General features: G+C 36.6%; 3 protein-coding genes across 12 annotated transcripts in view; 1 reads left to right on the forward strand and 2 right to left on the reverse strand.

Annotated features, from left to right (window-relative positions):
- Positions 1-12,761, reverse strand: part of Syx1A (syntaxin 1A) — a 71,733-nt gene extending 58,972 nt beyond the window's left edge. For 5 of the 9 annotated variants that reach the window (XR_016141156.1, XR_016141154.1, XR_016141155.1 and 2 more), the window contains exons 1-2: positions 12,051-12,737; positions 4,563-4,649 (exon numbers count right to left, since the gene is read on the reverse strand). Coding sequence is in view for 2 of the 9 variants with exons in the window: in XM_089084088.1 (XP_088940214.1) it covers positions 4,563-4,649; positions 12,051-12,083 (120 nt within the window). In the remaining 7 variants the exon portion in view is untranslated. Of the gene's footprint in view, positions 1-4,562; positions 4,650-12,050 lie in introns of all 9 variants that reach the window. The other 4 variants (XR_016141158.1, XR_016141159.1, XR_016141157.1 and 1 more) reach the window with 4 other exon arrangements.
- A 1,339-nt stretch (positions 12,762-14,100) lies between these two features.
- Positions 14,101-17,579, forward strand: Ran (RAN, member RAS oncogene family). Of its 2 annotated transcripts, none has more exons than XM_011637356.3 (3): positions 14,101-14,321; positions 14,995-15,492; positions 15,728-17,579. In XM_011637356.3, the coding sequence occupies exons 2-3, from the start codon at positions 15,061-15,063 to the stop codon at positions 15,941-15,943; spliced, it is 648 nt and encodes a 215-aa protein (XP_011635658.1). In that variant the 5' UTR covers positions 14,101-14,321; positions 14,995-15,060; the 3' UTR covers positions 15,944-17,579. The 2 variants fall into 2 exon arrangements, with proteins under 2 accessions (XP_011635658.1, XP_011635659.1); XM_011637357.3 differs by lacking the exon at positions 14,101-14,321 and adding an exon at positions 14,348-14,728.
- Positions 17,580-17,934: 355 nt separating this feature from the next.
- On the reverse strand, positions 17,935-20,342 carry LOC105426229 (elongation factor Tu, mitochondrial). Its single transcript, XM_011637358.3, has 6 exons — positions 20,196-20,342; positions 19,912-19,964; positions 19,452-19,614; positions 19,070-19,377; positions 18,332-18,993; positions 17,935-18,206 (listed from the first exon to the last, which is right to left on the reverse strand). The coding sequence occupies exons 1-6, from the start codon at positions 20,230-20,232 to the stop codon at positions 18,014-18,016; spliced, it is 1,416 nt and encodes a 471-aa protein (XP_011635660.2). The 5' UTR covers positions 20,233-20,342; the 3' UTR covers positions 17,935-18,013.
- Positions 20,343-25,020: the final 4,678 nt, after the last annotated feature.

Raw genomic sequence — 25,020 nt, forward strand, 5'->3', positions numbered from 1 at the left:
AATTTTCAAACACGTATTTTTCATGTTTTAAGATTAGAATTTTCGAGACTTATACTTACGGTCGAAATTTACTGATGAAAAAGATATCTAATTTTCAGGTTCTAAAGACCGAAGAATCCGGAAGTTTATTTCGCGAGCCTGCGCCTATGCGTAAGTTTTAGTGCGCTCGCGAAATTTACGAAAACAGAGAATATTAAATGCTCGCAAGGATGATAATAGGCTTGCGATTGCACGCGCGAAGGAATTCTGCGTCTACAGAGTTTATACTTAATACTTAAATATAATTATCGCTCCTCGTATCGCACGGGTTGATAGAAACTTAAACCCTAATCGATTTCGTTCTAAGAGGACGAAAGTTTTGATTTAGAGAAATAATTGCAGAAATATGTGAATTTCGATGAAATTTATAACAGTTTCGATTAGAATCTGAATCGAGCGCTTCGCTTCTTTCTTGATCGACACATCAAGATATAAACATTGATATAAAGATACTAAAAATTATTGAAATCTTTTATATCAACGACCTAGGACGACAAAGTTTACTTGATATAAATTTCTATTTACGCATGTCATGACGTCTTCGAAAATACAACTGGCGTGACTAAATTTTATAAGAGATCTTATAAAAGTGCTTATAAAACATTTTTCTGGTTGTTCATTGCTGAATAATCAGAAATATTAATTTGCAAAGAAATTATTGTAAATAAATAAAGAAATAAATAAGATGATGTATTTTTCTCTTCCGAGATAAAAAAAAAAGAGAGAAAACGCGTAACAATTTTCGCTAAAATTTCATTATGACTCGTTGGGAAACGTTGCGCGCAAAATTTCATGGTGATTCATTAACTTTTTCGAAATATAAAACAAAAAGATAAGAGTAATGAGAATAACAATAATAAAATAAATGTCACACGGCAGGACTCGACGCTGCAACAGGAAAATAACACGGAAATCCCAGGTGATGGAGCTCTTGCGGGAAAATATCAGGGAATAAAGATGCGAAATAAAACGGGGTAGCGAGCGGAATGACGACGGAACGCGGTAAAAATCAATCTAACTTGGCGCAAGCTTTCCGCACGTTTTTTTTTTATGACCATCCATTTACATGCATCAACGCAATGGCTTCTCTTTGCGAAGATTCTTTCGACCTGCTAGAAAATATTACAACAGTAGCACAGAGAATTTTTGTGACGTTCTATATGTCGCCAGCGATCGGCGTTGAAATTTTACCGCCGGACCATCACACCGTTATGGCTTTATTAGTAATATAAATACGTGGCGGCCGTTACACGTCGAACGAATCACGAATTATTCATCGACGCGTAATGACCGTTCCGACGATTTGTCGCAAAATTGTCGCATGGACGACGAGCATTTATTATACGATAGCATATTTAACGATCCGGTTCGTGCTCATTTTTTCTTTTTTTTTTTTTACATTTTTTTATTACATTTTTTCTCTCATCTCTTTTAAAAGATTTATAAATAGATGGCCCGGAAATTTTTCAATTCAGAGAACAGTCGTAATAGTTTCTCTCGTATAGAGCGAATTGGTACGATAAATTTTGTTAACGCCATATGCCGTATGAGTAAAATCCATACAGAACCTGTGTCAGTAGAAACTAGTGCAATAAATCTCGGCGGCAGATACGTAAGAACACGTTTGAGTAAGAGCTTCTATGTGAACACGGGCATTGTTAGAGAATTAAATAACGCCTTACTATATGTGTATATTTACCGATATATATACAAAGCAGTATCAAGCTGAAACAACAAGCGACAACAATACGATTGTTGCGAGCGATTTGAAAGTATAATGATGATATTTAATACAACAAACGCGCGGAATTAACATCGCGAACCGATTTATTCCATGACAAAGCTGAATTAAATCTCTGTTCGCGTAGAATTTTCTACTGCAAATATTCTCAGGGATCATCCATCATCGACTTTTGTTATTTTATTTAATTTGAGTTATTTAGATTGATATTTTTTATATGGAACTTTGAAATTTAACGAACCTAGTAAAATATTGATCTGAGTAAATCACAAATATCTGGTCAAAAAATATATACAGATATAATTAATTTTATCTAGATATTATTAACTTATATATATATATATATATATATATATATAAATTAATAATATCTATAAAATTAATATATATACATATATATAGAATTAATTTTGTAAAATTAATCTAATTAATTTTAAGAATTAGTCGTTTTATCAAACGTCATTTTACAAGTCAGAAATCGATAAAATAATTTAAATTTCTGCAGCATCATCTCGTGTATCTCATGTGCTCGTTGCACCGCACAACCGTTACAAACGTCTGATCCGAGTCGTGATTTGAGACAACAATCTCTGTTCATGTAACGCGAAGCACGATGACAGTGGCGGCTTGTGTAACGCTTATCAACAAAAACTATCACTCGGTATAATGCTACTTGGGTTCTCGCTCCGCAAGTCACATCTGCATTTGAATTGTGCGCGGCCCGACGACGATCGCATCGCGCGCGTATTCGACCGCGCTCGAATCCGACGTCCGCGGCACCACCCTCCTCCCTCCTCCCTCCGCCCTCCGCCCTCCGCCCGCCTCTGCCACGGACGGAGCAGTGGATTTCGCGAGCGTTGTGTTTTCCGCCGGTTAGAAACCCGGGGACCCTCGTAAACGTCAAACGCACGCAACCGCGAATGTCGGCGAAACAACCGCGTGAGAAATGGCGCGCCGTTCGCGATAATTATTACCCAACCACCCGACGAGCGAAATTGTACGGGATAATTATAGCCGCGCCGTTATCTTGGCGCTTCACCATCTCCCTTCGTCTTTAATCGACGCAATCGACGTCGCGAGCGTGGTCGTTAACGTGAGAAATTCGTTAAAATTCAAACGGATATCGGGGCAACTTTTAATTAATTACACCCAGCCACTGTTGCGAAATTACGGGGCAACGGAAATTGCTCGATATATCGGGGAAAACCGCAGATGAGGGTAAGGGGTTGCGCACGGACAAGAAGCGAATGCTTTTAACGGAAAGTGGATGTAGAAACATTTGCGTAAGGAAACGCAAAGGAAAAAAAAAACGCATTACATCTCTTTACATTTCGCAGGAAATTATCTTTTACTTCGCATTTTCAAGCAGATGTCCATAAATGGGTCGTATGCATATAAATGAAGGGGAACCAATCCACTTCGAAAATATGAAGTAGTTTTCCGAAGAAAAGTGTATCCGCGTGATTAATCTTTCTTACAATTTGTTGAATAATCCTTCTTTTAATCAGGCTCCTCCTTTCATCCATGTTCTTATAATTTATCTGCCGTAATATGGACATGTCCCTCGGAAAAGAGTCAGCGAGATAAATGTAAATTTGTAAAAACGTACGTGTTTAATTCTTCTCTCTCGAATCTAATATCTAATAATAAAAGCGCACGATTAATTAGAACGACGATATTTCCCTTATCGTTTTCCGATTTTTCTTTTTTTAGAAATGAAAGAGAAATGAAATGGAATTCTTATTACGCGATAGTACAGGTGATTCTGTATGCCGAGTGACATTTCTTATCTGTGACAACAAATCACAAGCTCGCGAGAGAGAAACATATCAGATAAGGAAACTTTTTCGAAAGACGGGGAGGGAAGAATGGGTTATTATCGCATGCGTGACAAAAGTCGTGAGTACACCGAGGAATATCATGCGCTCATTGCGCTATTAAATCAAATTGGATGCAATTTTCTAACACGCGCGGTATTTTGCAAACATATTTATTCTGAAAATAGCGAATATTTGCGTGAAATTAACGTGAGAGTGACGCAAAAATTGATCCATTTTCTGCACGACGACCGTCGACCTCGACGGTCCTCGAAATCTAATAATTTACAATTTATAATCATCCGGGAAAATATATATGTTATCTAATGTATGATACAACGGCCACTTTCGACGTGAAACGCGTGTTTACGATTTCGCCGGTAATTCCCGCATAAGCCGATGAAGCGACACGATTGACGCGTGATGCGGACGGGCGTCGATGCTCTTTAAAGATTTCGCTTTAGTAAATCGCAAATGGGAAATGCAGTGACAGTGGACCATAAAATTTACGTTCGGAAGAAAAAAGATCATCGCGCGATCTACGAGAAAGCTGCATCTCGCTTCCCGGAGCAGGTGGGCACTTGCGAAAACATTTTATCGTAGAAACAGGGAAGAGTTTGCGAGCCGTTTGCGATCGATAAAATACGAAAGCCTTAGCCGTGCAAAGATTCCGACACCGGAATTTTTGCGAAATGCTGTTTCGCTCGAGTTATTAAATTTTATAATACGAGCGTTCTTTTGTGTTATCCTGCGATATTCATATCTGGATGGAAGAAGCGGAGGGGAGAGGGGGCGAGGGGGGGGGGGGGAAAGGCACTATGCATTGTCCTCGTTAAGAGCGATATAATCTTGCTGATACTGGTTTAACCTACTTTCGATTGTCGGTGTATTCTTTCGTACTTTCGATCGCGCCACGCCGCCGGAAATGAAAGTGCTGTAGTGCAACAAATTAGTTCGTCACTCACCTCCGCGAAAAATTCCGTCATGAAGTCATCCGGCGCCCCGACGTTGACGGACACATCGTCCGCCACATCGTCGTCGTCCGACTGGGCCTGCAAGAAATATCATTTATTAGAAACAAGATAGCGCAACAAACAATAATATTTGCAGCCTCGGGGATGTTTCTTTGTAATATAAAAATATTGGATTAATAAATAACAATGAAAAAAAAAATTTAATTTCATCATGTGTAATTTAATTTTAATTAATTAGAATTAATTTAATGACATATGTATATCTATTTATGTAGCTACGTAGCTAAATAAAATAGCTGAAATTAGAATTTAAATTCGTATCCAACAAGTAAAAATGTCATAGCGTTTTTGAATAATCTCCGCGATATCCCAATACTTGGAATGAAATGACGGCCGAGATTATTTTCGGATATTGTACACGAATGAATTTATCAATAAGGAATAGGTCGGATGTGATTTATTCTGACGTAAAAGCATAAAAACAGATATATATTTGCATGATTAAACGGATTTCGACAACGATCGTGACAACGTACGTGAACATACATGTATTGTAGATACGCAATCTCTCATTCTGATAAGAGCGACTTCCTCTCACATAATATGGTATAATCGCTTCCATTCGAGCGGTGATGATCTTGTCCTCGATAGAATAATCTCGCGCGTTATAACAAACTAATTGTCGTCGTAGCATACAAATTTAAGCGAAAATCGCGATTTTATTTTATGAAATTTTGCCTTTTCCTATTTTCTTACATCCAATTAGACAGCGATTTTTAAAAATTATAGAAAAACAATTTTCTAGATTTCACATAAAAGATTCGTAATCATTTACAAGCATGCTTCGTTACACGAAAATCTTGTATTCGTATAATTAAAATGTTTTACATGCCAGTAAAATGAATCATTATATTCTTATCATCTTATTCTATCTTATCTTCTGTCTTATCTCATCTTATCTTACCGTCCGTTATTGTTGTCTAATTAGATTGTTATCACTTATATCTTATAAATCATCGACTCTGTTATTAACTGTCGGATAATTCAATCCAAACTGATGATGGTTAATTAATTCAATAATTACTCATAATTTATTTCATATTACATATACAAAACGCAAGTTTCATTTCTTTTAATTTACTACAGACTACTACAAATTACAAATATACAAATTGTCATATAATACAAAAATTTTGTTTTTTTATGTTCATATATTTTAATATAATTTAAAACCAATTTAGTTGGCTAATCAAATGATATAAGATGATAGATTATATTTATTTAAAATTTATGATAGTTATATAAAAAAAAATGTAAAAATTTTACAAATTTAAAAATAAGGTTTAGATTTTTATTTTACGTTACGTTACAAACCAATATATATATAAATAGATAAAAAAAGAAAATATTTTATCAAATTATATTAAAAGTAGAAATCTTTCTTTGCGTAAATATATAGCATTAAAGGTACAATTGGTTGATCGCTTGCGGGAAAATTTCTTTTATTATCGATAATCATAGTGAACTACTGAGCTTTCTTTCATTATAAGTTTAATGCTATTATATGGAATTGAAAATTCCACAGAACAAAGTATCTGCAGAATGTCATTACACTGTTCCTGTTTCTCATGGGAGATTTTAAGCAAATATTAATCAAAGTTGGAGAATATTACATAACATTATGAATTTTTGAACTGTTGCATAGAATACTGATGCAATCCATTTTTCGCTTTCGTGGATTCTTGGAAAAACAAAACTACTACTCTTTCATACAGAAAATTCCGTAAAGAGAAGAATACCTAATTCTACATCATGTTGAAACAATTATACACGGAAGAGATATCGATTTATGTCACTCTTCCGTTTAAGAAATTATATTTTATTTTATCATTATTTTTACATACCATTCGTTAGACATATATAAAATATAAAACAAAAATATAAAGCAAAACAGAGACTAAACCAAGCTACAACAGCTTTTCAGAAAAACTATAAAAATAGTCGGCGTATAAGTATACATAGTTTATACATAATTTACGTAATATCACAGTTACAAACTATAAATGCAAAATGTGTAAAATGCATGACATTGAATAGCTTACATAAAAAAGTTTACAATAAGTAAGTTATATTTACATTTTTTTTTCTCTCTCTTATGTATTATACCTATAATATCTATGTTATGTTCCTCCTATTGATATATATATATATATATATATATATATATATAAAATTTTTTTCACGGCACACCACGCCTATCAAATTCGCGGTCGCGCTCGCTCCTCAATCGCCCTAGTTGTCGCTCTATGTTATGTATGTGTGCGCTTAATCGATACGGTATTTGCATACAATTAAGAAACGATTATAGGCACCGCGCGCGCGGTAACGCGTTGCGACAAGAGGTCTGAGAGAGCGTATTCGTCATTCGTTCGTGTCGTTCTCCCGCGATCGATATCGCGTTTCCATTGCCGGCTGGATTTTCGCAACGAATTTCTTTCGCGCGAATACCCCCGCGACCGAAACGACGAATATTCCGATATTGTGATCCGACAAACAACACTAACGCCAACATCGAATAAAATAATGACGTTATTTAAACAAAAAAAGTTTGGCGCGACGAGCAAACGCGTACCATTATGCGTCTATGTTTTCACGACGTCGTACACGGAATCGAGCGAGTGAAACCGATAATACAATTCTGGTTGAAAATCGTCGGTGGTTTCGATGCCATAGAGACGTAAACACGAGCTTTATGTTTATTCGCAACGATGGAAATGTGAGAATTCGCATGAAGCACGTTTATTTGTGCCTGTTGGGTACAACACCGGCAGTTCTCTATTTTCATCCGTATAACATTTTCCAACTTCGCAGGTTTATCTGCGAAAAATATTTAATTGCACATCTTTGAACGTCACGTATTTTTGAAATATATATAAAATTTGATATACAGTGTTTCCCTGATAATTTAATGTAAATTTCATTAACGCGATTCGGAATTTCACGAAATTCCCCGTAAACACTCGTGACAATATTAATATAACTTTCACATATCGTTGTACTTTTCTTGTGGCGTATATTCCGTATATTTAGGTACTATCACACATCGAATGTAATTTTCGATCAGTGTTCCCGTTTCAACTTGTGGTATGCTAAGGTTGAATTGCACCTGGGTTAACTACCTTGGTTTAGCGAGTTGCTGTCCCTTTCTGGATTACAGAATCGTTGCATAGAATTAGCGCTAATCGACATTCACTGCAGTCGGATCTATATCGATCGTGATCGTGAGTTTACATTTATAAATATACTCTTATAAATGATAATGATATATTATTTATAAAATAATAGATCCATTAAATAGTTTTTTCTCCAAATAATCACATATATATTTAATTACATAGATAACTAATATCCTTATACATAAATGTATGTACAATATTGATACATTATATATATATATATATATATATATATATATATATATATAATAATGTAACAATTTAATTTTTTTTTACGTGTCCTCGTTTTTAATATCGTAAATGTTATAATAACATGCAATGTAATAACAAACTTGAAAGTCAATATAATTTCAATAGATTTACCTTTCGATCCAAAAAATACGTGAAAATGATCTCTACGTTCATTCATAATAAAAAAATATTAATCAAATCATTTTAAATTACATATTTGTACAACATTAAATATCAAATTCATTGAAATATATTAATTTCAAGTATTTTACGTTGTGCTTAACGCAGTATTTATAGTTATTTATGTAAGGCAATATCCTATGAACGACATTATGAAATCAATAATTTCTAAAATGTTTTCTGATTAAATAAATTTTTGAACGACATGACAGATTGCGATTTTTCGCACATGGAGAACGTAGTCGAAGGCGTAAAGTGATTTGAAACAATTAACATAAGATCGTTATGTAAACTACAGACTCGTAGTAGGGGCAACCTTCACGTACAAGCGAAATCGTCAAGAAAGTAAATGCGCTATCGGGTCAAGGAAGAAGTTGAAGAATGAATCGTCCTCGTTAAAAGAACGTAAGCGTATCTCGCAACGCGGAAAACGCGATTAATGCGTTAAAAAAAATTGTACGGTATTTGCTGTAAATTCTGCAGTGCAGGCTTAAAAAACGCAGGCGTATAAAACGCATCGTATTAAATATTATTAATTCTCATTTACTTATTATAAATAAAAAAAATTGTGTTTGATATAATTAATGAGCAAGACATACAATGTGTATAGCGAATTCGTTAATTTTAAGTTGAAAGAAGAAATATTCAAAATTTATATTAATTAATTAATTATAAAATGCAGTGCTGGCTTAAAAAACGCAGGCGTATAAATATTCAAAATTTATATTAATTATAAAACAAAGAGAAACTTTACTAAAAAATTTCCACAAAAAAATATTACATTAAAAGATGTTTAAATTGGCCGAATAATGAAAATAATTTTTTTTTAATCTTAGGTATACAAAGATATGAATAAATATTAGATATATTCGATATATATATATTTTAAAAGAAGAAAATTTAGATAGGTGAGATCGTATTGCAACCAGCAATGTAACAGAAGCCTTGATAACGAACGTAAAAGGTCACGATACACTCTGAGAGAGATACCGACGTGACACGCGAATCACAATTGTAATAAAACTCACAATCATTTTCGAGAAAGAATTATCTCATACCACAGCGGAAAAATGCCTCGCAATACGTACTCGCTGTATCTCCTCGTAAAGGAATCTCGGCTATTTATAGAAGATGGTCGCATTTTTTACATTTTTCATGTAAAGAGGCGACAAGACGTCGCCGAAGATAATAGCTGGGCGGTGTGAACGTAATTTTAATTTCTTTCCGTTGAGAAATAATAATTTCTGTTTTACGTAAATAATAATTTCTGTTTTACGTTGGAATATTACTCAGAGAGTATTGATAATTGATAATTAAAAATGAAAGAAAGACAAGTACAAAAGTCAAAAAAAGTCAAACGGATGTGTCAAACAGTGTGAAAATGCGAAAAAAAACGATGTATAATCTGTAAATAAATTTAGATATTTTCATTTATCTTCCTGATTGTTTTCAATTTATTGAGGATATGTTTAAAGCATTTTCTCATTATTCTTTCGTGGCATTTAAACATTACAATTCTTTTGTATTATAATTCCTTTTAAATTATCTAAACCTTAAACATAAACGAGTTTTACAGAACAAGTGAGAAGATATCTTCTATACAAGTTAGTATTACTATTATAATTTCAAATTATGATGCAGTGTCTTTTACATAAAAGAAGCTACTTATTTTAAAAAATATATAATTTCAGAATTCCGGATATCGATTTTATATTTTTTTTTCTGGATAAAAATTCAAATAACATGTCATATAGTCATAATTAATATTGTTATGAGGTCAATGATTAATAATAAGCAATGACAGAAACAAGGAAACCACTGGATGGTAACGTCGATCAGATCTTACGCCCATATGTGCTTTCCGTGAATACCATCAACTAAATGAGTCATCGACATAATATCAGCTAACATGATACTCGATGTGTGTCATGCATCCTTTGCGAGTTAGAGAACCAGACGTATTAATTGAGATTGAAGAACAAAAAGAGAGTCAATCAAATAATCTCCGGCTCTCTCGTTACTATTATTCGTTCTTATTCTCTGCGATAAAAAACCCATGACAAATAAAATTCTTTGTAAAAAATACCGTCTCCACAAAAATAATCTTTGTCAAGTGTACAATTAAAAGTTAAAAGATAAGCCGGCGATAAGACGGTGGTAATGAAAAGAATATTTAATTTTCTGATTTGGATTGTTTCACGTGGCACATTGAACCGAAAGTGGCTCAGATGGCACGTTCAGATTACAAATCAACAATCCGACAGATGTAACCTTTTCAAGGCCTCGAATGAAACGTATCTCACATTTTACGTCACTGTCCACTTCCACTTTATTCATCAGTGATGTTAATAACGTTTCATGAATATCTTTGTCCGATCCGGGAGTCGTGTTTTGATTCAATCGATACGTTTCCTGATTTCATGGAGAAACAGCGAAGGAGTAACAGCGCTTTGCGAATTTGGCGCCGTCAAACGATACCGTTGACGAGTCGGCACAGAATGATAGTGTTACCGTTATCAATTAAAACGTGAGCCTTCGCATATTTCGCAGCCGGCTCGAATGCGCCCGAATATTCGACAAGTGCAATCGCGTCGCATTTATGTGACGAATTTCGCCGCATTGTACCGCCATACCCACGATTAATCCTTTCATACGGCGCGACATTCGTTTCAATTCGAACATCGCGTTAATCTATTGAAGCCGTGGCGACTGGCGACTTTAATGGATGAATTTTTCGCCCGTACTCCCTCGGCATTCTTCTCCCACGATATTTTCAATAATCATCGAGGACGTCGCATCCGCATTGTAAGATCATATCGTTTCGAAACGTATTGCGGCAAGCCAAGACAATGTGATTTTCATTAAAAAAAATCCCGAGAAGCTGCGGCCGCCTCGACGAGTATGCGAAGACCAGCCGGGGGATTTAAATCGACCGTGGACTCAATGAATTCGACGTTCGACAACACACGACCTCAAAAGTCAAGTGATCAACCTCATGAAATAAAAGAGAGAGAGAGAGAAAGTCGATGCGGTTACAGTCAGCGATCGCGTGCCGCGTCACTGAGATTTACAAGAAGCGATCAATCGCGATCCGGCTTTCGGGTGGCTCGCGTATACGATCCCACGGCGATGGGATGCCGCAGTGTCGTGAATGAACGTAGACGTCCCGGCAGACGTTCGCAGCATCCGGAGCGACCTTCACCGAGGCAAACGCCTGAAGCCCGGAATTTGAATCTCGGTATCCGGTAGTGAGAATACGTTCTCCATTCATCGGCCAATACACGGTGACAAGGTCGGCCATGGTCGCCATGGACTCGGATGCGACACACCGGTCTCGTCGGCGACAACGACGGCGGGCACCGTGTCAGCGCCGCGAAATAACCGATGACGACAGGCGCTCGCGGTCGCTTCGGCGAATGCGTGCTCGCGCGAACACCTGTCAGCTCCGAGGACGCCGAGGCGGGCCGAGGCGAGCGGACGCCTGTCATCCGCCGGCACCGCGCGGTGGTTACGCCTTCTCGGCGACGGAGTCGTTCCTCCGCTCGGCCGCGACCGCGACCGCGACCACGACGGCCGGAGGCACCGCCGTCTTGCAAAAGAGAAGTGACACGCGCCGTACAAAAGACACACGCGCGTGAATCCACGGCCGAGCGTCGCTCGGGCGTGAGTTACACGCGTGCAGCGCACGACGGTGACGACACGCGCGTGTGTGTGTCGACGGTGCAGCTCGACTAGGCTGGTGCACCAAGAGGCACCGTGTAGAAAGAAAGAGAAGGAGAGGGAGAGAGGAAGAGCGAAAGCGAAGAGTAGCCTCGACGGGATTCTCACTCACCGCAACGAGGGCTGCTAATCTATCCTTGGTCATGATGAAGGGTGACGAGGAGTTGCGAGTCAGCGGGCGGTGTACGGAGCGGCGTGTCTAGCGGGTAATCCCATTCACGGTTTTATCCATGTACGACGTGCACGTCCACTAAAAAACTAAAGGAAACGACGGACGCACTGGCACCGCGCGAGAGAGGCACGATCGTAAAATCGATACACTCACGAACTCGCCTGCTTCTGCAGTGCCGTCCCGACGCGACGCGCACGCGCCGATGACGTCAACTTCGTCTCGCAGGTGCGGACGTCGCGCGTCGCGGCGCCCCGCGAACGCCATATCGTCTGGAGAAGCGAAAAGCGAGAGAGACAGGGACGCGACTAAAATTTCTGGACTCTCTTACGTTGCATGTAATGAAATGTTTTCAGTTTGCTAACTTCGAAGTCAAGTTAAATCCGTCATTTTTTCTCACACTTATCAAGTATTTCCTTATTTTTCTAACAAGAACGGGAAAAAAAGATAGAGCTGAATTATCTCGATTCAGAGTCGGAAATACGCAAGTAATCGCGCAGACAACACGAAATAAAAAATCAACAATTTTTCTCTGATAAATTTTATCGTGGAATACAGAAGTTATGTATATATGAAATCAACATTTATATCGCCGATATAACAATTCAGAATACAATACGGAACAAAATACAAGATTCGAAATCGGAACACAAAACAGTTATCCGATTTTGCATTTTGAGCTATTTGAGTTGTTATATTAGCGATATAAACGTCAATATATTTCTGTATTTTATAATAAAATGTATTACTGTTGTTTCTAAATGTTTTTTATCTGTTGTTACATATATTGTAATTGGACTTTATAATACTTTATGTTTTAACAATATATTATTTTTTATAGTAACATTTAACATATATAAAATATAAAATAAATTAAAAAGATTGTATATGCATACAATATTTTTTATATCAATGATATTTTAATAGCGTTATAAAAATAATGTATTATTAAATAAAATATTTTAGATAGAATAATTAATGAATTCGACGAACTTAAATTATGACAGACTTTGAACGTGTATGTTGCGACAGCAAGTGATTAATAATGAGATTATATATTTTCTTATCTTTAAGATAAAAGGAAATAGAAGAAAAACTAAATTAATGATATCTTCAGCAATAAATGCATATATAATTATAGATTACACATAGTTTTATATATATATATATATATATATATATATAAAATAGTTATAATATATCTAAAATAAAAAATCTATATTTTATAAAAATATAACTATGAAATCTAACGTATATTTTCTTGAATTTGCCTTTCGTCCTCTCTTAATCATTTAAACTTAATATTTTATTGTCGTTTCATATTAAAATTATATTTCAGATCTTTTACAACAATTCAGCTAGATAGATCTCCAAGAATTTCAATTCGTTAAAAAATTTCTGTATAAAAGACACAGACTTATTTAAACGCGGCAAGTGATTTCTCAATCGCTATTAATTAAACTCAAAATTCTTAATTACATTCTTCTATTCTTCAGAAAAACGAAATATCGCCAAAAAAAATAGAGGTAAACGAAAGAACGCGTGCACACGGGGGTTAGAAACAATCGATTCACAATATTTACTGTACCAAAGTGAATTCCTTAAGTGCACGATAAATATTTATTATCCTATATTCGCTCTCTCGCGAAACGCTTCATCCCGACCGGACAATCCTTTTCTTTCCTCACTTCGCTCGATATTTGTAACCGTCAATTATTGACCGATAGAAGTCGACGTTTCTTTCGCAAAAACGTTTCGTCAAGTTTTCGTGAACTCGCGTGCGACCGAATCGCCTATCTCTCGGCAGAGTGTTCCTTTGAACGTTTGCCGCCACGGAATGAGAGCGAAGGTGCGTCGCACCTTCGCGTACATCACGTTTCCGCGCAACTGCACCGCTTCTGCACGCTCGCGTGCACACGGGGGCAGCCTCACACGATGCGCCGAGTGCAGATGTCGCTGATCTCGCGCATTTCCTGTGACCCGATCTGCGAGTCCTCGTCAACCGAGCGTAAAACTGCGCATTTCGTCGAAGCCACCGTGCATCGCCGGGAGGAAGAGTGCACGGTATAAATCGAATCTGATTTTTTCCCGTTGATTTCAATCCGACGCGGGCGGCTCGCGTCCAATTCGACTCGGCGAATCAGCGGATTGGCATCGCCTCCACTCGACCGTCCAGAGGAACGCCATTGTGAGCCGTACCGACTGTGCAGCACGGTGAGTGTTACCGTTCATTTTCACGTGCATCACCGCGTACCCGGGAAATTTCATACCGCCGCCCCGTTTGTCCTACGCGCGAGAGCGGCGACGAAGCGACGGCGAACGTAACGGGCGCGCGGAAAGGTCGCGTCGCGCACCGTCGTCGATCACTCGGAGAAATCGGAGGGAAAATTCCGACTCGCGCGAACAACACGACGGGCGCCATTCCCCGCCGGCGCGCAACGGCAATCTCCCGACGGACATCGGTGTGAACGCGCGATCCGATCGGCTTTTCCCTGTGATTTTCTCCGCCGCCGACCGCAGACGCGAATCGTCCATCGAGTATCGCGATCGCGCGGTTCCTCCGATCGCGTAACCGGAGCCTCCACGGTCACGTTCCGTACGCGTGATTGCGGGATTTTCCAGTAAGTTCGATCGACCTCCCCCTGAACAGTTTCCTTCTCGGGGTTCGTCTTTTCAACGGTCGCCGACAAGCCGCGATCGTTCACCTGCGCGTTTGACGGACATTCTCCCGCGATAAATCCAAAGACGCCTCGAGACGGCATTCCACGAGGAATTTCCCGCATGTAAACTCCGTACCGCGTGCATGCTACTTCGCCCATTTATGTTTTTTCACTCACCGCGCAATTGCTGAATCAAGTCATTTTAGGTATCATTTCTTGTCTTGCAGAGAGCCTTTGACTTTGCGTCTTTGACTTCGATCGAATCGCAAAAAAAAAAAAAATCAACGATCAAAATGGCAAATGAGCCTGATATGCCCACCTTCAAGTGTGTGCTGGTCGGCGACGGTGGTACCGGCAAGACCACCTTCGTCAAACGACATCTGACTGGCGAGTTCGAGAAGAAGTATGTCGCTACCCTGGGAGTCGAGGTCCACCCGTTGATCTTCCATACCAATCGTGGACCGATCCGCTTCAATGTCTGGGACACGGCCGGCCAGGAGAAATTTGGTGGCCTTCGCGACGGCTACTATATTCAGGGACAGTGCGCTGTTATAATGTTTGATGTTACATCCAGAGTAACATACAAAAATGTACCCAACTGGCACAGAGATTTGGTCCGCGTCTGCGAAAACATACCGATTGTTCTCTGCGGAAATAAAGTTGACATTAAGGACAGGAAAGTAAAGGCTAAGAGCATCGTATTCCACAGGAAGAAGAACTTACAGGTATTTTTTTATATCTTGTAACATGAACTTGAATCTTATCTATTTCTCATATCTTTAAAACCTTTTGATTTTTATATTCTCTTGTATATTTTGTTGATGATGATTCAGTGACCTGATATAAAATGAAGACATTGCACTGTCCCTCTAATCTGAAAAGCTTTTTTATTGTCTTATGTATTGCTATTATGTATAACTTGCACAGAATATATAGAAGATGTAATTTTTCTATGTATAGTACTATGACATCAGTGCAAAGAGCAATTACAACTTCGAGAAACCCTTCTTATGGTTGGCACGCAAATTGATTGGAGACCCAAACCTCGAATTCGTCGCTATGCCTGCACTGCTACCACCAGAGGTTACCATGGATCCACAATGGCAGCAACAAATCGAGAAAGATCTCAAGGAGGCTCAAGAAACAGCATTACCAGAAGACGACGAAGATCTTTAGTTTATTTAATATTGGGAATGGCCTTCACACACAGGGAGTAAGGCCTATTACACGGGTGTTCCTTGGTTGTACCTGTGCACTCGTACATCTTCATAGAAATCGAAGATTCTTTCTTTTAAGAAAAAAAAGCAAGCAGTTTACATGCAATGTTCAGTTCGATGCTTTACACTGAACACAAGCATTATGAATTCACACGTTACACGTTTACACATAGCCTTAAAGATGGGTCGCTTGAATGCGTTATAATGTGGAATGCGCAACATGTGTGTGGTTGTGTATGCGAATTTGCACTTGAATGTCTAGATTTTGTAAAATTCCTATGTAATGAAGGTGATATTCTGTCACACAAACTTATGAATTAGAAATGGAATAAAATATTGGCGAAATTGAAAAGAAACGAGTTGTGATCAGAATTTATAGCCCGTTTGAAGCTGACGTAATATGAAATAATCGAAAAAGAATTAATTGCATTTTCTGATTCGCTCGTTTGTATAGATGTGCGTGCGTGCGTGCGTGCGTGCGTGTGTATGTACATATATACATAGAAAATGGAATTGTGTAAGGCGTGCTGTATATTGAACACAATCGCGCTAAAGCCCACTTTAAGGCGAATCAAAAATAGTGTTGTCTATTTTCGATTTGTTTTGTTTTTATACTTTCCTAACACAGTATAAAATAAAAGCTGCCAATTCTGAAATAGACGAACAATTGTAAGCAAAAATGCTGTCGTTCAAGTGCACAGATTATGCTAGCATCAAACAGATAACTGGACAGATTACGCTAGTACCAAACAAAAACTTCCTTCTCGATCCCTTATTCTATAATAATCCACCTAAAAACTGAAGCTCGGTGCAAGTCACTTCAATCTCGTTAGGACAACATTTTTGCTTTCGATTATATACAATTGTATACAGTAGATCAGCATGCAATGAAATTAAATTTACAAGAAAGAATCTTGCGATATATACAAAATTAATATTAGAAGTCACTCTTTATATACTTAAGTATGAACAGCAGAACAAAACTGGACTGAAGTATCATTAAAAGAAAAAAGATAACTTATGCCATATATACACTTTCTTGATAAAACTGCTTAAGGAACTTATTAGTGTGTGAATTGAAGAGTACGAATGTTGAAAGAACGACCATCTTGTACGAGTAAACGTCTCCCGTGGTGTAGTGGTCTTCTATTTTAATGGAAAGAATGTTTCGAGATTGGAGTGAAACACACAGATTCGTAGCCTGTTGTGTCTGCCCGTTTCGACGAGGGCTGTTTGCTATTTTTATAAGCAAAAGATGAATGTATGATTGGTTCAATTTAAATTATATGAACAGTGTTTCTTTTTCTATACAAAAACCGTTCTGTTAAAGAATATGTGAAATCGTTAACCTTTCCCATTGAACTCCTTGGTCCCATTAACCGAGGAATCCTGAGATTAAAAGAGAAACGCGCCACGCGCGTGTTTAAATTACACCGCTGAATCTCTAGCATAGAAAGGAATTAGAAATGACACTGCAACATGTATATTTAATTCTTGTATACTTCTAATAGCGTTTCATTGTTCTGCTTAAAGCAGATTGTATCGCGCTGATGTATGAACTTTAATAAATTATCAAACTGTTTCTAAAGTCACAACTTTCTCGGATTCATGTTAATTACTATGTAATTTATTTTCTTTAACATATTGTTTATTTTACTCGTACATACCTCGTATATACCTTGATGTAGATTCATTAAAATTGAGAAAAGAATGAAAATAATACTTGATAAATATATGTTCACATCTGAGTTAACAATCACTTCGTTAATGAATAAAACTACACGAATCCGTAAATCCATACTAGGAATAGCAAAATGCATCTTTGAAAATACATAATTCATTATGTTACTGTGTGTACAATACATTGCGCATATGTATCAAACTAATATCCCTTCAAAAAAATGTAGGATATTTCGCACATCTGAAAGTTTCGATCGAGATTCGACTATCTAGACTGATCTATATTTTCTTTATTGCGCAGCATGATTCTTTATCCATGTAACAAATACTTATCAAATTATCAAATCTATTAATTCTTTTGTGCTTGTTTTTCTTTCTTCGATATCGCCTTCTTGCCTTCGAGAAGATCGTGTCGCTCTGAATCTGTAAGTGATTTTAGGGTGTTGGTAATTACGCCAGTTCCTAAAGTTACCATTCCATCTCGTATTGTAAAACGTTGTCCCTTCTCCAATACCATTGGTCTTATCAATTTTAATATGAATCTACAGTAAAAGGAAACAATGAATTAAAAGATTATATTTTATCCAATTTAGCAAATAAAAATAAAAAATAAATAAAATTAAAAATAAATTATATAATAAAATTCTTAAAAAATCAAATATCTTACGTGCTGTCTTCTCCCGGCATGGCCATGTCTTTCCCTACTATCAAACATTGTGCTGCAACGTCCCACGTCCTACAGAACATCTGTACTTGTATCATATTTGCAATCGGTTTTTTTCTGCCGCCTTCTTCCTTGCTTAAAATATACACTTGTGCTTCCACATGATCGTATGCCTTCATTGAACCAGGTTTGCACATTACCATTCCTCTTCTAACTTCGTCTCTTTTTACACCTCTCACTAGAGCGCCGAGTTGATCTCCGGCGTGGGCTTCTTCCAATATTTTATGGAACATCTCTATACCTGTGATCACACTTTTGAAAACTTTATTGTAACCAATGAATTCGCAATCCGTTCCCTTTTTTATTTTTCCGCGTTCGAGTCTACCAGTGACCACGGTACCTCTACCAGGAATAGAATATACATTTTCTACCGGAAGTAAGAAAGGTTTATCTAAGTCTCTGATTGGAGTTGGAATATGTTTGTCTACTGCATCCAACAATTCCAGGACAGATTGTGCACCGATTTCTGGATTCTTTCCTTCAAGCGCACAGAGCGCACTGCCTTTCACTACAGGAACGTTATCGCCATCGAAACCCATTTCAGAAAGCAATTCCCGTATTTCCATCTCTACCAACTCTACCATTTCTGAATCAGCGGCGTCCACCTTGAAAACATCGAATACAAATTTAACACTGTATTCATTATTTTATCCCACTGAAATATATTATATCAATAAATACCTTATTAATATATATAACAATATACTTGATTCCAATCTGTTTCGCAAGAAGCAAATGCTCTCTAGTTTGTGGCATTGTGCCATCTGTAGCAGCAACAACCAGTATAGCACCATCCATTTGAGCAGTTCCCGTAATCATATTTTTTATGTAATCAGCATGACCTGGACAATCTGTATGTCCATAATGACGATTTTCTGTCTGGTATTCAATATGTGCGACATTAATGGTAATGCCGCGAGCTTTTTCCTCAGGAGCATTGTCAATCTCATTATATCCTTTAGCTGTTGCTAGTTGCTTTTCAGACAATACTGTTTACAAAATGTTCTATTAAGTAACATCTTTATTTAAACAGTGTTAACCATTTCATAAATAAAATAAGTACTTTTGGTAATAGCTGCTGTTAGAGTTGTTTTACCATGATCCACATGACCAATAGTACCTATATTACAATGCGGCTTATCACGGCTGAATACCTGCTTCTCTGCATAGAACCTCTGGCTGGTGATAGTTGGAAGGAACAGCTGAGTGTTCAGTTGACAACGATACTATATAAAGAGATACATTTAATAAGTAAATAATTAATTTTTATAATAACAATCAAATATAAAGCAAAGTGAATTGATACAAAAATTAATAAAATAGTAAAATCAATCTATATACATTAATATCAAAATGTAACATCAAAATATTGCACTTTTTATTGAAATACCAAAATACACGTGTTTACGATCAATTTTTCATAAATAATGGTTTAAATGTTGATTTTTATCGCGACCCGCGAGCGTTATCGGTCATGAATTCGGGTACGGCTAAATACGTCGTTGATGACAATGTCCACTTACGCAGTTTGGCAATTGCTTTGCGAAGATGAGCTGCTTCAAGGTTTGCTTAAGCACTGAAACAAAAGCATAGGTTTACATGATGAAACTGAAGCATTACGTTACCCGCACGCGCACTATAACCTCATCTCCTCCACGCGAGACGATCCGATTCGATAATCGGATAAGGAAGAGATCTCGGCGATGAGATAGTACGCAAAACGTTCCGCGGAAATTCGTCAAAAAGTCTCATTGTTATTGTCAGCGCGGTCATATTTTGTGTGTATATATTCGGCAGTTGCTCTTACCGGGACTGAAAATCGCCCTTGTGGAAATGAGCGCCATGTCTCTCGATATAACGCACCTTGTCGGCGTAATACTCAGCGATAGAACGAACGAGAAAACCGAATGGACGTCGAATGCGCGACGTGTGTTGCCCTCGTGTGGATTGCGCGGCAACTAGATCAAACAGTTATGATAATATAAATCGAGATCTTTATTTTCAACAGAGGTAAGACAGTGGAGAGAGAGAGAGAGAGAGAGAGAGAGAGAGAGAATAGAAAAGATATAAGATAACAATTAAGTATAATGATGCACGTTGAAATTATACAGAATTAAATTTATATAATATTTTCGTTTATTTATTTTTATATAATTTATTTATAATTGTTCTGATTTATAGATATTTCACAAATATTTATAAATATAAATTTTTTATATTTTCATTTCTATATGTATGTTTATATTTACTTCACTTTTATATTTATGTATATTTCTCTAAACGTTTATGAGATAATGATTTTTGATGCTCGAATAATTCACAATTAATAATATATATGTATATAAAATTATTTAATGTATATTAAAAGATAATGGTATCAACTGTAATATCAACTTCTATCAAACTCATCTTTTTTTTTTTTTTATGAATATAATATATTTGATAGATTGAAGAATTCAAGCAAATACCAATCTACCAAATAGAATTTATCGTATACATTTACTTCATAATTATTTATACAAATAATTAAAGACATTTAAATTTAAATTTATGTTTTAAATTTAAAACATATCGATCTGTTTATTTATAGTGTTATGTATAGTTATAATTCTTTTGTATATTTATTTATTCTTAATAATCCATGTTACTATTTTATTATATTAAATTATTTAAAAGTATTTGGTATCATAACTATACGAAAATTCAAGTTAACAATTGTATACTGAAAATATAAATAAAAATAGAATTCAACTATCAGTTTTAAAATAGATGTTTTAAATATTAGACAGAATATTCGAACTAATATATATGTGTTTATGTGAGCATTAAAAAGAAGATAAAGATATAAAATAAAGATAAAAGAATTGTAAAAAGGTATAAGAGAACTTGACTGATGATCGAAAATACGTGTTATTAGTGCGATTATTAGCGCGCGGAAATTCGAAAAACGATATAATCTTTTCAAAGAAATGAGGGAAATCAAATCAAGACGTGACGGTCACGCACGTGCTAATGCTTCATTTGCCGATTTATATAAACAAACTGACGTGTTAGCACAAAAAAAAAAAAATCAGGCGCATGGGAAATTCCACGCGACTACTTTAACGTAAGGCGCAGCGCGCGTAACATTAATGATGGGCAGAATAATTAGATAAGAGTAACTAGACAGAGAGAGGGGTAACATTAACGTCATTATGCCACATCCCGCTGATACTCGCACGGATAACAGGCATATAAACCGAATGTTACGCCGAGAAGAGATAGATGAGGGCAGATATATCGAATTGTTTTTCGTGCTACTTCCCTCGCGTTCTGATAATTCTTGTGCGTTTGCATGTAAATACCTGCTCGTTATACATATGTGTCAAGTTATCAATTACGTTTGAAACTCTAATGGCGTCTCCTGCAATCTGTATTATCCAATAAACTTATTATGTTAATTAAAAAGATGTTTTTAACATATAAAAACTTGAAAATTCTCTTATTTTAAATATATTCGATCATTAAAATTCCTAGCATTTGAAAGATAAATTTTAATTTACTTTAACACAACGGTATTATAGAAATAATTCTCTTTTAATTTGCACTTGTCTTTTGTGAGAATTGAATTAAATGAATTGAGACATTAGAAAGAATGACATTAGCAAGGAAAAGCTCCACGACTGCAAAGACAATTTTTAATTTCAAAAGGATCACAATTTCCATCTAGTATTTTTAATAAAATATGAGGAATAATATTATAATAATTATTATTAACAGTAGTGTTAATGATAAATTATAGCACATTTTTTAGAAATTCGATAGACATTTAAATTTTCAACGCACTATGGATGGACGGATAATGATGTTATTTTTGACGATGTTTTGACGACGCAAAAGGAAAATAATAAAGGAGTCTAAAGAGAAAGGTAGAAGAGGGTCAGAAAGACAGGAGCGACTCAGACTGTTATTACAATAACCGTCGGCTCTATTATTCGATTATTTGCGATTCTTTCATCGCTGATGCGTTCTCATCATCTTCATCGGTCCGCGTGATTAGTACTCTTATAAAATATTCAAGCTTATTCAGGGTGCTCTCGATTCTTATCCATAATTCATCTCATTATCCTATCAGTCAAGTTTTTATTAATTCAGAGTAGGCCTGACTTTATGATACTAAAACTCCAGAATCAATAACTTTTACAAATTTATTCAGGAATTAAATCTCAGATTAATAATTTTAGCAAAATTAATTTGAATAATCCAAAAGTAATAATCTTAAAACTTGAGACGTTCGTTGAATTCATTAAAAAAAAAAAAAAAAAAAAAAAAACATCTTTCCAAACCAAAAAAAATTTATTTTTTTCACAAATATTTCTTTGTTCCTCAATTCAGAGGCAAGAAAGAAAATAAAATTCAAGTGATTCAAGACCTTGAAATTCACGATTAGATCAATTTTTCTTAACTCTCGAAATCAAGACATTCCCAAGAATTCCCAAGCAAATTATCTCTCTGGCGTCTCCGTTTGTGCGTTTGTCGCGCCGTTATACCGAGATTCTGCTTCATTGATTGCAAATACAAGCCGCGAAGAGTGCCCGGCGCACGTGCGGTAATGGGCACTAAAAGCGCGCGCGCGCGCGCGCGCGCGGAGCAGCGCATCGGAAACGGCGAAAGATATAGCGCAGAGCCGTTTTGACCCACAGGCGAACCGCGCCGATGCGCGTCTTACGTAAACGCGCAATACGCAGCGTGGCCCGGCTACGGCTTACACCGTAGGTTTCATGAATGTTTCATGATTGTTTGCGCGATGTATATATATATATATATATAACTGTATATCCTCCCCGGGTCCTCGGATGTAACAGCAGCCCGGCGTTCGCGCGCGTGCGCGCGTCGCGCTACACTTAATGGAATTTACGATTTGCCACGCCGCCGTGTTTCACGACCGCGACTTTTCGTAAGAACAACAGTGACACTTTATTTATCCCGTCTTTACCTCATCGCGTACGCCAGTCCCGTTTCCCGTTACGAAATGACACGGCGCGTCACGTTTCGTGGCCATCCGCGTGGAATTTTCGAGCGACAATGACGGCTCTCCGAGCTCGAGATACGCGTTTTAGAGAACGGAGCTTACTCTTTCTTTCTCACTCCCTCTGTCTCACAGGCATTATTACAGATTAGCGACAATAAGCGGTATACGTTGTAATGTAAAACAAAGTGCTACCGTGTCGTGTTCCTTTCGCGACGCGCACAAGTTCGTTGACTTTGTGACTAAAATTGTTTCCGGAATTCTGACTCAATGCTTGAGAGATCTAGAATATTAAATGCCACACAATGCCAATTTATACGGAAGGATAAAAAAAAATGACACTAAATTATCTTACTTTCGAAAATCGATATTAATATAAATATCTCAAATTTACGGAAGAAGTAATTTCTCTTCTTGTCTGAATTAAATTAGAAATCAACAACAAAAAAAAAAAGAATACCGAATATGTAATGTGGGATCAAAGTCGATGTTGTAATAAATAACGTTTAAGTAAGTGCTTCTGGGATTGATCGGTAAACGGACGAATGATCGGAAAAGTGTGCGATGCAAAAAATACGAGGCAAACCAAGGCCGTTAAATTGTTTACGATGATGTCGCTGGGATGCAAGAAATTGTAGTGTCCTGGTGGCTCGCCATCCGATTCGAGGCCGACACCTGCTCGTGAACTCCGAAGTCACGATAAAGAAAAACGTGACGCAGAATGTCTATCCGTCAAGGTATCGAGAAGAACCTCCTCGAGATCGTTCATGATCGCCGCATCTCCTATCTCGCTACCTTGCCGCCAAAAATATTTTCTTTCTACATCACAAACAAAGCGATTGCCTCGTCGTTTTACTTATCTGCATAATTTTCCGTCGTTTATTGATAAACATAAAAGTAAGGAGAGTAGAAAAATGACTACAACATAATAATCTAAATTATATGGTTAATAATCATATATAATCATTTTGTAGTCATCTAGTCATGTAGTCAAGTAGACTCACACTAATAAATAAGATACTATTACCATAATGTGACGTCTTTCTTAAATGGAGATTGTTATTTCATAAATACATTTACATAAAATTTTAATTTTCATATACAAAATGTACCATTAAAATTAATAATAAAAGTAATAAACGTTTGTGATTGATCAGTAAATATGACAGATTTAAAAATAATTGATTGATTGAATTTAATAAATGATTGATTTAATTTATAATAAAATGCAATATAAATACATATTCATTAACCAAATATCATCTTTGAATTTATCTAGTAAGTATTTTATTATTCATGATCATAAAAATAAGAGGAAAGTTTCACAGGAATTATTCCTTTAACTTCACTCTAATTTCATTCTACATAAACTTTTATAATCAGATCCGCGTGTAAAAGAAATGCAATTTTAAAGGATTAAAATAAAGAACAGAATATTTTCTAGACGTTTTGCAGTCTGGAAGTCCACCACCTTCTTTTATTACTCGTATAATTCGTATATCATATGACTGGTAATTGATTTCGAGACGAAATGACACGGTAGAGGCACAGACAGAGGTATGGCACGCACATACACGCACATACACGCACATACACATGCGCGCGAGAGAGGGATATTCTGAAA

Source organism: Pogonomyrmex barbatus, unplaced genomic scaffold, assembly GCF_055798465.1.
Source record: "Pogonomyrmex barbatus isolate J1 unplaced genomic scaffold, ASM5579846v1 scaffold8, whole genome shotgun sequence".
NCBI classification, from domain to species: Eukaryota; Metazoa; Arthropoda; class Insecta; order Hymenoptera; family Formicidae; genus Pogonomyrmex; species Pogonomyrmex barbatus.

Bases quoted from the DNA above. Each gene is read 5' to 3' on its own strand.
- LOC105426229 (XM_011637358.3), bottom strand. From the start codon at position 20,232: ATGGCGCTCATTTCCACAAGGGCGATTTTCAGTCCCG. The intron at 19,965-20,195 runs GTAAGAGCAACT...CTTTTGTTTCAG, and splicing joins AAGGGCGATTTTCAGTCCCG to TGCTTAAGCAAACCTTGAAG. The intron at 18,207-18,331 runs GTAAGATATTTG...CTTTTACTGTAG, and splicing joins ATGCCGGGAGAAGACAGCAC to ATTCATATTAAAATTGATAA.
- Ran (XM_011637356.3), top strand. From the start codon at position 15,061: ATGGCAAATGAGCCTGATATGCCCACCTTCAAGTGTGTGCTGGTCGGC. The intron at 15,493-15,727 runs GTATTTTTTTAT...TTCTATGTATAG, and splicing joins ACAGGAAGAAGAACTTACAG to TACTATGACATCAGTGCAAA.